Below are 15,173 nucleotides of genomic sequence, written 5' to 3' on the forward strand. Positions count from 1 at the left end.
AAAGGGGTCGAGGCCGGTCCTGACCTGTTACAATGAAGACTGACTTGCTATGTGGGATTACACCAGAAGCTTGCAGTGGAGTAATGGTAAGGAAATCAAGCAACCTTAAGTATCTCAGCTGTATAGGAGCATATTCTGTTGCAAAAGACCTTCCTGCGAAGATCATGGATTCAAATATGGGACATTTGAACTAATACTTGGACTTTGAAATGAATTTCTTTAACAGTTTTCTCTGCAGTGCAAGTTATTAAACTAAAGCTACTCTATTTCCCCGATGTGTTCAACAAAATCTTTAACGTCTAGCATGGTATCTTAATAAAGAATAAAGTTGTTCTTTAAAAAATCTGCTTTAAGTAGATTTTTCCCCCAGGTTTTCTTAGTTAAGGATTCCAAAAGTGGTATTCACAAATTCTTGCATTTAAATTGTTATTGCAGTGGTATGGATGAATACCATCTTTGGTATCCTTAAATTTTATTTCTGCTCATGAAGGTTAATCATGATTGTTTATATAGTAATCACTTATGAATTGTGTTCAGATACAGCAGTTTCAGGTGTAATCATCAGAGCTGGTTAGTCAGGCATTCCAGATAGTGGTTCTTTTCAGAACCTTTTTTAAAGGGTTGGTTAACTACCTCAGTAGCAGAGGATTGAACTATACCCTGTCTGTACTGTACATAGAAAATCTTTCTAGATAAAAGCAAGGCTTGTTTAATATGATATGAGGGTAAGATTATAATATACCAAATGTAACATTCTTAGTTGCCTTTAGTTCCAGAGGCTTTGTAAGACTTCCTCATGACCATCATAACAGGCCTTGCTTTTGTCGTATTTTGTGGCTGAAAAAGCAGCCTTGCTTCTTCAGATATTGTAGTTATTTGGATGTATAATAGTTTAGCAAGATGTTACTTTTGTAAGACATCAGATGTTCAAAAAAGTGCATCAGCAACTTGTACTAAATACTGCAGTGTCCCTTTATAAAAGGTCAGACTAAAACTGACAACTGTACAGTGAAGCCTGACATTTGGATATTTTGAAGTTTTTTCATAAATCATAGAATAGTATATGGCTGTAGTTTAGCTTTTTAGGTAAAAGGTATGTTTTCATTAGTGCATTTCTTATTGCTGATCACTGTAAAAACACGTGGATCAGCTTTCCATTTCTCTTATGCAGATCATGATAACCTGTAGAGTAGAGTAGAGTACAATCATTTGTGCTACGTTTTTAATTTTCTGAAGCACCTTGATGACAGTGAGTGTTCAGTGGTGAAGCATCCTCTATTGAACCACCCTTAAAAAAAAAAACAAAAAAAGAAAACAAAAAAACACAAAAAATAAAAGAAAAAAAAACAACTTTGCCAAGTCCAACTTTTCATATAGGTAAAAGATAGATAAAATTATGACCTACATTGGACTTGGCATAAAGAGCTTCCCTTAACCCCCTGCCCAAAGGGATACTGCAGTTATACTACATACCCATAGGCACCACAATGAAAATTGAAGCTTATACCTAATTAAGGTTTTATACACACCAGTTCCCCCCAGTAAATGCAAATTTTAACAAAATTAGACATGTCATATGTTGAAAATGCTCATGGCAAACAATCATTTTGCATTCCTGCAAATAAAATTGTTTTATACTGTAAGCTGGAGGCGAGTGTAACTTATTTTTGTAATAAAGTTTTTATTTTTTTTATGTGTCATTAATATAAATGTGTGTTAGTACAGAGATCTTCTGGTTACAAACTTAGAATCGCACACATTTCAGTATGTTTACTTGTATTTACATAATTTTTAGAATAGTGGTTGCCAATAGCCTGTATGTTTCACATTAATTTTTTTTTGTTATCTTAATAAACCATTTTAGTATGTTGTATGTCAATTACTGGGATAGCTGGGACATGAAGTGTAATTTAAAATTGTCAAGTATTCATTGGAATATGTAAATGTGCCTTGCCAGTTTTGAACTTAAAGACAAAGTAAGTGAATGATGGTGAAATGAGTAGTCAATGCGTAAGAGACATTTGCTACTACAGTTTCATATACTGCCCTTGCTAAAGAAGAGTAACCTTTTCTTCAGATTTGAGCATAAAAGTATGCAGTTTGCATTAGCTTCTGAATTTTCAAATCTAGTGATAGAATATTAGGCTTATGGAAAGTGGGTTTGCTCATTGTAGCCTTAAGTATAATTTTGAATTTCAATGTAATCCTTGGTGCTGGCATTCCCAGTGCCAAGGAGTTTAAATGCTCCCTTCAAAGAGGTTGCCATGCCTACTGGCACTTTTACTGTCATATGGTTTTATAAGGAACACTGTCAAGGTGTGGAAAGCAATTCTGAACTTGCTATAAAAAGGAAACGCTGGGGGCTGTAGACGAGGGGACATCCTCAGGTTTCTTAACGTTAAAATCTCTCCATTGCTGGGAAACTTAACAACACTTGTGGGATCACAAGTGGTAGCGACAGTTCTTAGTTTGGAACTGTGTTTGGGGGGGGGTAATATATTTATGGAATTGTTACCGTTGATGGAAACGAATGAAAACTTTGCTATTGAGGCACTACGTGTGTTGAAATTGAGGATGCTGTCCTCAATTTCAGCTCTGATAAAAACATGGGGAACTATTGCGGAAACTGCAAAATTGACAGGAAAGTGTTTTCAGTCGAATGCAAGCAATGGTGAGCGAGCAAAATATCAAGATCTTGACAGTGTTCCCTCTAAGTATGAACTCAAGCCATTATAACTTTTAAAATTAAATATGATTTGCACTGTTCTGATATTGGTGCAGTTTTTTAGCAAAACTTTAAAAGAACTAAATTGCATGTGGTGATTAATACGGTGAAAAACTAAAATTGATGTTCTTTTCCAATCTTAAAATTCAGTCGTGTGAAGAAAAAAAAACATTATTAAGCATGGAAGTATTGGTGAGAGTGAGCAAGTGCATATATGCAGCGTTGGTTTAGTTGCACTGGGTGTTGGTAAAGGTGAGCTGTTCACCAGTAAACACATCTCTTAGATGGTGCTTTGGTGACAGTCGGGAGTGTAATGCGCAGTTCATTTTGGCATGTTAAAGGCAAGCGTTGACCTCATGTAATGCCTCGGACTGTTCTCACAGGAGTCTTTCTGAACTGCAACGCCTGTGAAGGTTAGAGCATAAGGTAGGGGAGTTCAGCATTGATTTGGAGTGCTTTCCAAAATTTGGAGCCTAGCTGAACGTAGTTAGAAATCAGGAGCTGCTGCCCGACACCTCTTGTTTATAAAGAGTTCACTTTTTAAATTGTACTTCTGTTCTGACTTTTTTTTTTTTATCGCTCGAAGAGGTTTCATTTAGGACATACAACTGCACTTCTTTTTGTTTTTTGAGGAGGAAAATTGTTAGAACGCTAAACTTACATTTGTTTTTACTGGTCAGAGGAAGGCTGTTATTGCAGATACGACTCTCAGGTAAATACTGTATTTAGAAGTTTAAGGAATATTAATTCTATTGTTGGTAGGATTGTGGGGTATGACAGTCTAAAATGAGTTCAGCCTCCTCTGAAGATAAGCTTGTTAACTTCATGTTTCATTGTGTAAATGCTGTATGTAGATGCAGCTTTTTTTGTGCCTTTGATAATTCCTGCAGAGGCAGGATTTGCTCAGCCTGACAGTTCTGTTGGTGCTTCCCCATGTCGGTGGGGGAGGCTTTATGTCCACATTGTCTTCATTTTCTAGTAACGTTTTCTGTAAATGGTGTGTTCAGACTGGTAACGTTCCACAGAATTCTGACTACTTGTTCTTTGCATTAGTGAAAACTTAATAGAAAACGTTAATAGTTTAAAATGGAGTAGAAAGATTTGGAAGTAGGCTACAGGGCAATACTTTTTTGAATCATAGAATGGCCTGGGTTGAAAAGTGATGATCTGGTTTCAACCCCCCGCTGTGTGCAGGGTCGCCAACCATTAGACCAGGCTGCCCAGAGCCACATCCAGCCTTCTTAGTCTAGTGCTGAGAATTGAAATCCACAAAGCTGGAGTTTGAGTTTGTCTTCCTAGCATGAAGCTCATGAATCCCAATTTCCTAACTGGCTACAATGGACTTGACGCTCAGTGTAGGCAGGCTGTTGTGCTGAATTAACTGCCAACATTAGTGCATGACGCCCCCAGGCTGAGAATAGGTACTTCTGCTGTTTGCGTAGAGGAAACACCAGATCATACTTTCTCACTTGTTCTGTCTCTCGGATTTAAAGAAACGAACAACCCAACATGTAAGGAAGGGATGTTTATCTGAAGATACTCTGATCCTTAGTATGGATGTTGAGGGAAGAAGGAGTAAATTAATTGTTACTTTACAGAAGTATAGTGCAAACAAACACAAAGCTTCCTAAAAACTGATGTTAAACTTTATGGGAAACTGATTCTCATGCAAGAATCTGATCTGTCAGCACTTCCAAGTGTTCGATTATACTTGTATTATAAAACACACAGGAGGAAAGTATGACTTTTTTGGTCCTGTGTTGCCTTGATTACTATGGTAGCTTTGTTGAAAAGTACTAGGACTAGCTTGTTAGATTACTTGGAATTTGGAGAGAAGGGTGATTGTCTCATGTAATGATGTCTTTTTCTTGCCAAGATGTAACTGGTTCGATTTTTTTAATGATTGTTTTTTATTCTAATTCTGCAAAGTTAATGTAAAATGGCCAGCTCTCAGGTTGTTGCACAGCTGAGCCTGTCTGGGAGCGTTGGGTTATATTCATTATTTTGAAGTTACCTTCATGAAAGCTTGTTTAGAGTGTCGGTCTTCCACGCAGCATGAAGTAGAAGCTTGAATCATCTGTGACAGTCAGAAACCACAGCCATGGTAGGTAGGGAGGTAAATAGTTCAACAATTTTAAGTCTGACAGAGGAATTCAATTCCTCAAACGATATGTTCTGGATCAAAGGGTTGTTTAATTCCTGAATGTTCATCATACTGTCTGCTCCAAAGCCAACACTTATTTTCCTGACAGTCATTTAGGTAAAGCCAGCTGTGTCAGAAATCTGGATTCCTTCTACTCTGAGACTGATGCATGTGTCTGATGAACGGAGATAGTTTGCTATCTCCGTTTGTGCAGTTAGTATGGCAAAGAACACCTCTTCACTTGGTTTGGCCACTGATGTGGAAGAAAAGGCACTGAATCTTATCACTCTTCCTTGCGCTAAGGCAGTTATGAAGTGCATTCATGGTATTGCTGCTTACCCAGTAGGATAGCATAAGATGTTCGACTGCAGACGCGATAACGGTAAGTAAATATAGACGTTCCACTACTTAAATTAATTTCAGTACCTAAAATCCAACTTCTGTAGGCAAATTGACTCCTTATTGGCAGGGAGTAGGAAGGTTATATGGGTTTTGGTTTGGAAACTTTTGTGTTTATTACAGTGATGATTGAATATTGAGTAGAAGCTGATACTGTTTAATGTTAAACTCTTGCAACCTAAAAATCGCCAAAAATGCTTCTGGTGTATCAAGTATGTATTTTTTTTTTAAGCATAGCCATCTTAGCAGTTTGAAGGGGTTTTTCCACAAATGCAGGCATTGAAAGAGCCAGGAACTGAGCATATCAGGTACTGAGTCGCTGGCTCCAACTGTAGTGTTTCCCATATTGTTCATTTTTTCTAGATTTCTCTTTAGAGAGATGAAGAACGTACCTGTGACCACCATTGGGTATTTAAAAACTCTTTTACTCAGTGTGGCTAATTTGGGATAAGAAAGCTTCCTCTGAGAGTTCAACAGAGGCAACTTAACTTCATAGATTCATTAGTAGTAGTTTCACTAGAAGCACATAGGCGAAGTTGACTTCAGGACAGTTTCGCTAGACTAATTTCATTCACGTTAACATACTTCTTGGAAACTGTAGGTGGTTTATGCTTGCTGTTGAATTAAGATCTGCTCTGAAGAAAACCACAGCAAGGTACTTTTCTAAAAAGCTGTCAGAATCTGCAAGAAGTGTGTTGCAGATTCCATGCTAACGTAAGAATTGAATTGAATGAATGTAAAGTGAAAAAACAAACTGTCATAACTTGTCTCCCTGTAAGCCTTAGATGGATATAAGCCTTGACAGTGAGTACAATGGAAGCTGGTTTTAGAATCCGAGTAGAAATTCTCTGTGAGAACGATCCTTCAGTTAAAATTAGGAAGGGTCTGGAAGGTCTTAAATCCATCGGATTTAAAGTATTCTGTGTATGGAGTTGCAACTTGGTTTTACATATCACTGGATCTTACAATGGGAACGGTGTAATAAATGGTACTTAACACGTCTTAGTTGCTTACTAATCTGATAAGTACCGAGTTAGATTTCGTGATGTTCTGAGCCATTGGGATTGTCGCATTTATGTACAAACAAAAATCTTAATACTTTGTGTGGTGTTAGCTCATCAGTAAGTCTCAGACTTGGTGATTTCTGCTTTCTGAGGCACTCAGTCTTTTCAGAGGTTGAAATTAATAGAGATTTCTAATGGGAAGTACTGAGGCTTGTTTTTTTTTGTAATGCCAAGAGCTAAACTTTTACAGTGTATTACCCTCAGTATAACGTTTTAAAGAGCACTGCTTTCAGTGGATAATAAAACGAGAGGAGTACGCGGATGAATTGTGAAGCACTGCTGATGTTAAGCATTTCAGAAGTGAAGCCTCCTGGTTTGTAGAGGCACTCTGGGGTTCACTGAGGTGTACACGCCACTCAGGTACAAATTGCAGTGAAGTGAATCAGAGAGCGGTCGCATCTCAGCAAGGTTGGTGCAGATTGCCCTCAATAATGGCTCAGGCTAATGTGTCTGATTTGGTACCGAGTTATGGTGGAGTGCTTATGGCTTATGTCATTTTTTGTAGAGTTAGTCAAGTACAGCTGCAGGTCGATGTTCATCCACTCATATTTTGTAGTCTTAGAAAAACAGTAGTTATTAGGAATAACATTTTTAAAGCATCTTTTAAATTTCTGTGTCCCTTTCAGACAGCCTTCCTCCCCCCTGTCCCCACCCTCCTTGATGCAGGGATTGACAAGAAGGGAGGCTCCTCTTAGAGGTTTCCTGAGGAGCGTATTTGTTTGGAATTTAGAGGGTTGACCTAGGAATGGTAGAACCACTTACATTCATTCCTTCAGAAAGCTCTCAATAAACCATTCTTGTCTGCTCCCTGAGAGAATTTCAGGTTATGGGACAGTGGAAGAAAGAAATCCTCGATTTGTGGGCACAATAATATATGTGCCTTAACTAAGCTACTAGCAAGTATGTAGTCAGGGTTAAAGGCAAAATAGCCAAGTAAATAACCTGGCAAACCACAAAGTAAAAGAAATTCATTTGGGTGTGTTACAGCTTTGTGGAAACTTTCTTGCTATTAATCAGTCTGTCCTTTTCCTGTGAAAGGTAGATATACTGTAAACCAGGCATCATCTAGCAGCCTCAGCAAGATGTGAAGGGAGTGTCAGGTGGTTGGATCTTGCCCAAGTTCAAACATCAGTTCAAGAGCAGACGCAGGTTCCTTGGACTTCGTGTGGAAAGGTAAGGAGATTCTGTTCTGGCTAGTGTGGTCATCAGGGCCTCTTCATCTTGGTGGAAATCTATTAGAAGAATGGCAAGTAGAGAGTAGGAATGCATCAAAGAGAACTAAGTCTGAAGTACCTCTGTAAGAAGGGATGTTTCAAACATAGCAAAACAGAAAAACAAAATGAAGAAATACCATTAGTGTGCATAACGCTATTTCAAATGCCCTTCTCTGAGAGGTGAGTGTGATACCCTGCAGCTGATAATTGCAAACCCACTGTTTCAAAGTGATGGACTAATAGCCGTGGTGACAGAAAAGCAAGAGCCAGTTCTGAATAATCTGCTGTACCTGCTCCAGTGCCTGACCTGTTTTTCAGTATAGATGAGGAGCTAGTCCATTCTTTTTACAGTTATTAAATGAAATGCTTCTCACTACTCTTAACAGTCCCATAAAAGTTAAGTAAGAGTGGAGAAATAGGAACTGAATAGGGCTTCATGAGGTCTCCATAATGAGTGATGTTTAGGGAACATGGTTCTCGTAGTGAAGCCTGCACGTGGAGTCTTGATTTGCACACCTCAGCCCAGGGCATACAGTGACTGAGAATAGGTGTTCCACCTGGGAAGCTGCAGTGACCCAAAGCCCACTTAGCAGCCCCTTTAGATATCTCAATTTGAAAATGAGCATGAAGGGTTCCTAAATACAGCACCTGGTTCTTACATAGGGTTGCCTTTTTTTTTCTTATTTATTTTTTTTCTGGGGATGTGTCCAATGTAAGCCCAGCATCCTGTAGGAGAGAAGTGACAGAGCAGGTAGCCCAGGTGCGTGTGTGTATTCTGCACTAGAAACATGCTCAGAAATGAAGATCTCTGCATTGATCTGTATGAGTTTCTGCAGGATTGCCGGCAAGAAGGCTGGTAGGCTTTAGTCTGAAGGTGTTCATTTTTAAGTTGCAGCAGAGTTTACTTTTTTTTAATACCAGAAAATAAACTGCCAGATGCAAAAGCCTGTACCCAGTGACAAAGCAGTTAGAAATGGCAAATATATTATGTCTTATCTTATTCCAAGCTTCATTTTGTCAGGATTCTCCTTACTAAGATGAAAGAGGATCAAGAATAGATGAGGCTTTGTGTATCCTGAGTGCTCATGGACAACATACAGAAGCATTTGTTTCATAGGCAGACGTCAGTGGGGAAAAGTTGTCATTTTCTTTGCAGGTGAGTAGTTCTTTTTGAAGACTCAATGAGAGATGGGAACGTTCCTGACTGTAGAAGGAATGGGAAACAAAACATCCAGTGGAGATGGCGTTGTATGTTCTAAGTTCTTGGTGACGCAGGTGAGCAGCGTTGAACTAAAACACCTTGTGCTACGTGCAGAGATGTCTCTTTATGACCAGAACTGCTCCTCCAGATAATCTGTGACCTTGTTTCCTTCTTTGTGCTGGCTTTTTCATGTGGGCATCAGAGAATGAGAGGGGAGAGCCAGTACTGTACAGCTAGCTTGACTTCTCCAGACCTAATGACCAACTGAAGTAAAAAAGAAGGCATTTGTGCATTGGTGCCTGCTGCTGTGGTCCAGCAGAATCCTCAGACAGGCAGACTTTTCAGATTTAAGACCAAGTGGTATGCCAAGTTTCCTGAACATAACTTATCCCAGAAATACACAGGGTGTAGACTGTACACCACAGTGTTGTGATAGGTTAGTACTCACTTACAGTTTTACCATATCCAAGGTGGTGGATGGTAATGATCAGTGGGGTTTACTACTGTGCCTGAACAAATAATGTCTGAAGGGTCCAACACATGCCCCTGGGAATCTGTATGATATTAAAGCATCCTTTTCCCATTTTGGCACTCCATTCTGAAGCTAAATAGGCTTTCTCAAGGGAAAAATTGTTCCTTCCCTCTTGTATCGGAAACACATGGAACCCAACTTCAGGTTTATCTAAAGGCTGCCACTTCTATACAATGTAAAGAGCTATCTTAAATGCATCTGTTGAAACTTCAACTCTCAATCATTGTAATTCTTGAAAGGAAAAAATACCAGAAACAAGGTGTCCAGAGTACTTGAAACTCAGATAAGAGTTAAATACTCTCAGCTCCTTAAGGGGAAGGAAATATAATTCCTTGCAGTTTGATGAGAAAGATGGTAAGATGATTTTCATATTAGCATGCCCATTTACTAGTATAGACCTAGAAATATTTTTGTCTCTCTGAAAGAGGAAGCTTCATGCCTACCTTGCATTTAAAGTAGTTTCTTTTTATACTTCAGTGCAATAACACAGATTAGCCAGGTAGCTTATGTAGTAGCAAGTCATTCAGTCACAAATAAGCAACTGATTTAGTTTCAGAGCACAACTGAATGATGGTATTCCCTCATGCAATCTCAGTTCCTGTTAGCTCCAGTGCTTTCCCAGCTAGAATACTAGTTACCTAAAATAAAAAGCAAAACTTTCAACAGCACAGAAATTTGATACTTAAATTGGTAGATAGAGCAGGCTGTGTTCTAGATGAAATGTTCACTTGGTCTGAATTCATTTATTCAGATGAAGTTATCAACTTCTAAGAAACACTGTTGTAACTCCTTCAACTAGTCATACGTTTAACCACCTTTAGCTAGCTCTTCCCATGTGTTGATTTCATAACTTGTCCTGCTTTCATACAGCTCCAAGTTCTCTTATCTGCTAAGTATGCATTCTCCTTCCCCAAAGGAACACTTCAGAGAGCACCGCCATGCAGGTGGTGAACGTGCATTGTAACCAGGAACTGCGTTGCACATTATTTGGGAGAAGTCCCAAGTAAACGTTCTTGGTGGCTCAGAAGAGAGACCTGCCAAGGTATGTCTGCTAACAGGTCTGTGGAGGGATCATCATCTTCTTCAGAAGCACCATTACTGCCAGAGCTAGAAGTGAAGTGGTATACAGCAATAACACCATAGTACCACTGGTCTATTTAATATTCCAGCAGTTTGGGGGACAACTGGTTTGGCATACCTTCAGGAACTTTGGCAGCTGCTGTCTGATGAGGGCAACGTTGATCAGCTATCAGCTGTAGAGAAGCCTGCAGAACTTGCTGCTGAGCCCAGCTTCTTAAATTTTCTCATTAGAACTCATTCCTCTTACAGTGGAGCATTGCCATGGGGCTTTGTGCTCAAGTTATACATAACAATACTGGCAAATTGCCCATATGCATCAAGAAGTTTCTTCAAAAAGCTTCAAAACTCATCTATGTGTATGAGGAGAAATAAGTCTCCCTTCAGGTTTACAGCATCATCTTGTGCATCAGTCTGTTAGCATAAAAGAGAATTTTTATGCTTTTGTCATACCCCATATTCTTGCCAGGGAAACTTAACATTTATGTCCCATTGTTATTTTTACCTCTAAGCATTCTATAAATGCCTATTTTTTTGCTGTATGTCATATAAATGAAGGAAAAATGTCCAACATACTGTGTGCATCCCCAGTCAACAAATGCTAATCAAAACAACCTTGGTTGTACAGCTAGCGCTAACAATTTCTGTGAAGTGGTTGATGAAAGACTCAGCTGAAGCGCAAATGATTTATTTTGGAGGGTGATAATGAACGTTGTTCAGCTCTTACCCTACACTGCTCCTAAATGCTCCATGTTCTCAGAGAAACCGGTTGCTCGAACTAAAAATATCCCACAGGAATGCTGACCTAACAAAAACACTTCAGGCATCTGCTGTTGTACCTACAGAAGCTAAAGCAGTGGACTTCAGGGTACCAGCTTGCTTGTCACCGCTTAAAAAGAAAAGAAAAAAAAAGAAAATCTCATTTCTGCATCGGGGTTTACATGACCAGTATCAGGAGGCAGGACAGGTTTTATCAGTAGAAAGCCTTCCCTGATAGAAGCTGACAATCTTTAGATACAGCGAGGCTTTTTTCCACTTTAACAAGTCCTGCGTGTTGACTAGGATTCAGCTGTGTGAAGACTTGAAGTTTGGGGAGTTTTTTCACTATTTGAAGGGGGAGAGAAAAATAAAAAATAAAGAAACCAACCCTGAAGTTGTGTGGAAAGAAGGAAAAAAAAGAACAATTCATAATCTAAAATAAAAAAGATACATTCAGGTGTACCAAGGGGGGCAAAACACCCCAGACAATTAAGGAATTATTTAAGCAATGCACTTAGGCAACTCATAAAAATTGTGGAAGTTCTGTTGAACATCTTTGTTTTGCTCGTTGCAGCCTCTCCCTGCTCCAGCACTGCAAAACGAGAGATAATAGATCTGAAAATGACAAAGAGAGCAACAATGATGGCCAAAAGTACCAAGGTGCTCTCTTGAAGAAAAATTAAGTTAAAACTGCCCAAAAATCAATTCATTTTCTAAAGGATGACTTGCTCAGGTCAGGTTAATTTTATACAATGATAAGTAGCAATTGTGCTATGTAAGAAATGATTTTTTCCACTATCTCTGTATAAAATACTGAATGAAAGTTCTTGAGCCATTCATACGCACTGTCACCCTCACAAGCAGAATTGAGTGGTGAGTGCCTTTCTGTGTGACTATCCTGGATGTTTGTGCTCATGGTAGTTCAAAAACCAATTTGAAACTCAGGAAAAAAATTCCGTTTCGGGATATGCCCAAGATTCAAATCAGAGTCAAATAATGTTCTGGGAAAGTATTATATTCTTGCTATGCTTTTATCACTCTTTCTTAGGTATCCCCTGTTGGCCATCATGACAAGCGGGATGCTCACCTGGATGAACATTTGCTGATCCAGCACAGCTGTTTTATGTATCCATTGAGTATCTGTTGTGACGAACTTACACTGCACTTTGAATCCTACACATCTCATCTTACTTAGGAGAGGCACAGGTGCTGCATCACTTAGCAGCATTTACCAGAAGCGCATACCATCTTATGAGTACTTTCTTGACGCTTTTTAATTCAGCTGAATCGAGGGAATGTGGCTCAGGTTCGTCTTCAAATGTGAGAATTTCACTCATTAACCACCAAGCTATCAGTGGAAACAAACTCAGGATGTGACTTTATGAAAATAGTTATCTTTCCAGGGCAAGATTTTCTTTATACCCCATTGTAAGAAGATAATTTCATTTAGATTGAGCTCTTAAGCATGTGCTATATCATTCTTTAACTATTTCCATTAGTACAGCTCTTCTTTTGCAGTTTTTTTTCTTGCAAATTCTCAAATCCAGCCACCATGAGAAGTGAAAAAAATCCTCAATATTAGCTTAAATTCCCTACCTAAAAAGCTTATCTCTTGCCCTTACGCTATAAAAACTTGGGATTATTCCTTTGCCAAACGTTTACCACAAACCTAATGTTACTAGATAAATGATTGAAGAAATTGTCTCCTCCATAGGTCTAATGCCTCTCTTCACAGATATTCTCTGTTGGGTTTTTGGGGGGTTTTTTTTTGTTTATTTTTCTCCCTATATTTCTTCCTTTTTTTCTTGTGGTCTGTAAATTGTTGCCTTCTGCAGCCACCTTGCAACTTTCCACTCTACATCCTTGTTTTAATGTCCCATAAACTACTATTTGTCACAGGACAAATTACTTTCACCTCTAATATACTAATCCTCTCTGTTATTTAAAAGCCAAATTGTGCAGATCAGTGATCTTTTGAGACGTGTCACCTACCTTTCATAGCAGATTTTTCCTTTCTTTCTGCCATTTTGTTCTCCCAAAGCAGCTCTCCTTCCCTGTTCTTCTAAAAGACAATTCATGTGGGATTTTGCCCAGTAATCTAAAGCCTCTGTTGCTGTGTCCAGAGGTTACCTTGGGCCCTGGGTTATCCCTATCCAATTTAATCTTTTAATATTGTGGATCAACTCAGGGCTGGAGAATGTGGTAGTCTGGGAAGCAAAGATAGGAGCCCAGACTCGTGGCTGGCAGCACACAATCACACAAGCAACGAGTGCAGGTGTGTATAGACAGTGCAGGGAGCTGACCGTCAAAGGCTGTAAATCTGATTATTAGCAGACCATTAACTCAGTAACAGACAAATGGACGTGACTGCAATTGTAGCGGTAGAAGTAGTTTTGTTTACCTAAATGCTAATAATTATCTGAATTCACAAATTGAAACTGTAACTGTTGGTGGACATTCTTAAGTTTTAATCTGAAAACTTGAACTGCCTGCTGATGCTTAATTTGCTTGGGATCTGAGTCTGTTCACTTATTTCTTACCTATTTGCTGAATATTCATATATGAATATATGGAATTTATTTCAGGGAAAGCTTTCTGCTGAAAAGTTGAAGTTAAAAATTGAAGTGAATCCTTTAATTTCAGCTTCTGGAAAGGAGCCACAAAAAATTATCAGGGACTTGTGGGAAATGATGCATAGGGGAAAACTAATTCCTGACGGGTTAGATATGAAGGATTGTATGATGCAAGTTAGCCTCAACAGCTTTATCCTTGAGAAAAACAAGTAAATTTGAAAAGGAGGCATTATAAACTGAAGACAAAAACAAAAAGAAAACCTGAAGGGCAAAAACAGACTGTATGCAGAGTAAATGAAATGCATGCTGCCTATGTGAATCTGTTCTATAGCTTGCTGCCCAAAGAAAGAAATAAGATTAAAACACAAAAACAACCAAAAAAAATCTCATTTTGTTAAATAGAATTTCAGTCCACTGACTAACATTTTTCTGCCAACAACCATTGTTTTGTATTTTAAGTTGTGGTGAAAATCTTAGCTAATGTATTCTTTTTAGCTAGAATATGCAATCTTTGGTTGCTGTTTCTAAAAGAATGGATAAAAAACAGAGAACTGACTCCATAGTAAGACTGGTATGTTCAGTTTTAATATTTAGCATTTAAAGTAGCTTTTTAGCATCACCCAGTGCTGTCCCCATGTCCATCTCCATGTTTTCCCTTTCAGTTCTCCAGTTAAAACAGAAAATTTCCTTGTTTCAAAAGGAGGGCATGCTATTGCTAATGAATGGACAAAGCTCTAGTTTCTCACATAAAGCTCAGCATAATTTTGAGAAGCTTCATTTTGTCAATATTACACTTCTACTCTTCCATGTTTTCCTCGATCGCCTTGAAAACCTCCTCGATGTTTTTCAGTGCAGAAGAAGTCAGGCATGGGCTGTAGAGGGTGACCATGATGCTAGTGTGGCTGCACTGTGGTGGAGGAGGATGGGGTAAAGCACAGGTTGTGGCAGCATATGGCCAGCAGAGCAAAACCGAACTGAGGGAAATCTTGAGGCATCTCAGATGGTGAAGTATAATTACTGCCAAATAGGAATGTGGCAATTTTATGCAAAGTAAACAAGTGCTTGAACATGGAAACTGTAATTTAAAGAAACTTGATACATAGAGTACAGAACTCATAAGCAGAATCTGACTTCTTTTCTTAGCTGCTGCTGGTTCGCTTTGATAGTTGCTTCCTATGTCCCAGATATATCATTCTAGCCATGACATCTCCATGAAATATTTTAAGCATTACACATTTTAAAAAGTTATTCCTTATTAAAAGCATTAAAAAAAAAAAAAAGACAAAAAATACCTAGAAGTTAAACTGAGGATCAAGTTAGAAAGCAGTAAATATGCATCTTCTGAGGAAAATTAATTTCCTCTGAACAGGCTCTACGGAGCCTTGCTCTAAATGTGCACCTTATTTGTGTGGGTGGTGGGGTTTTTTTTGCCTAATAGAAAACATGTGGACTGACATGAAATAATACTGTGCAGGCACTCTTTAAG

General features: G+C 38.7%; 1 protein-coding gene and 1 long non-coding RNA gene across 11 annotated transcripts in view; one reads left to right on the forward strand and one right to left on the reverse strand.

Annotated features, from left to right (window-relative positions):
- The window catches only part of SYNCRIP (synaptotagmin binding cytoplasmic RNA interacting protein), a 25,102-nt gene extending 22,332 nt beyond the window's left edge, over positions 1-2,770 (forward strand). For 9 of the 10 annotated variants that reach the window (XM_046938900.1, XM_046938901.1, XM_046938902.1 and 6 more), the window contains one exon: positions 1-2,770. This exon is cut by the window's left edge. Coding sequence is in view for 7 of the 10 variants with exons in the window: in XM_046938903.1 (XP_046794859.1) it covers positions 1-36 (36 nt within the window). In the remaining 3 variants the exon portion in view is untranslated. The other variant, NM_001395989.1, reaches the window with a different exon arrangement.
- On the reverse strand, positions 1,218-12,315 carry LOC124417887. The gene is made up of 2 exons (XR_006939011.1): positions 10,477-12,315; positions 1,218-9,916 (listed from the first exon to the last, which is right to left on the reverse strand). It is a non-coding gene; the product is annotated as an uncharacterized LOC124417887 (long non-coding RNA).
- Between the last annotated feature and the right edge of the window lie 2,858 nt (positions 12,316-15,173).

The sequence above is a fragment of the Gallus gallus genome, chromosome 3 (genome assembly GCF_016699485.2).
Source record: "Gallus gallus isolate bGalGal1 chromosome 3, bGalGal1.mat.broiler.GRCg7b, whole genome shotgun sequence".
Taxonomy (NCBI): domain Eukaryota; kingdom Metazoa; phylum Chordata; class Aves; order Galliformes; family Phasianidae; genus Gallus; species Gallus gallus.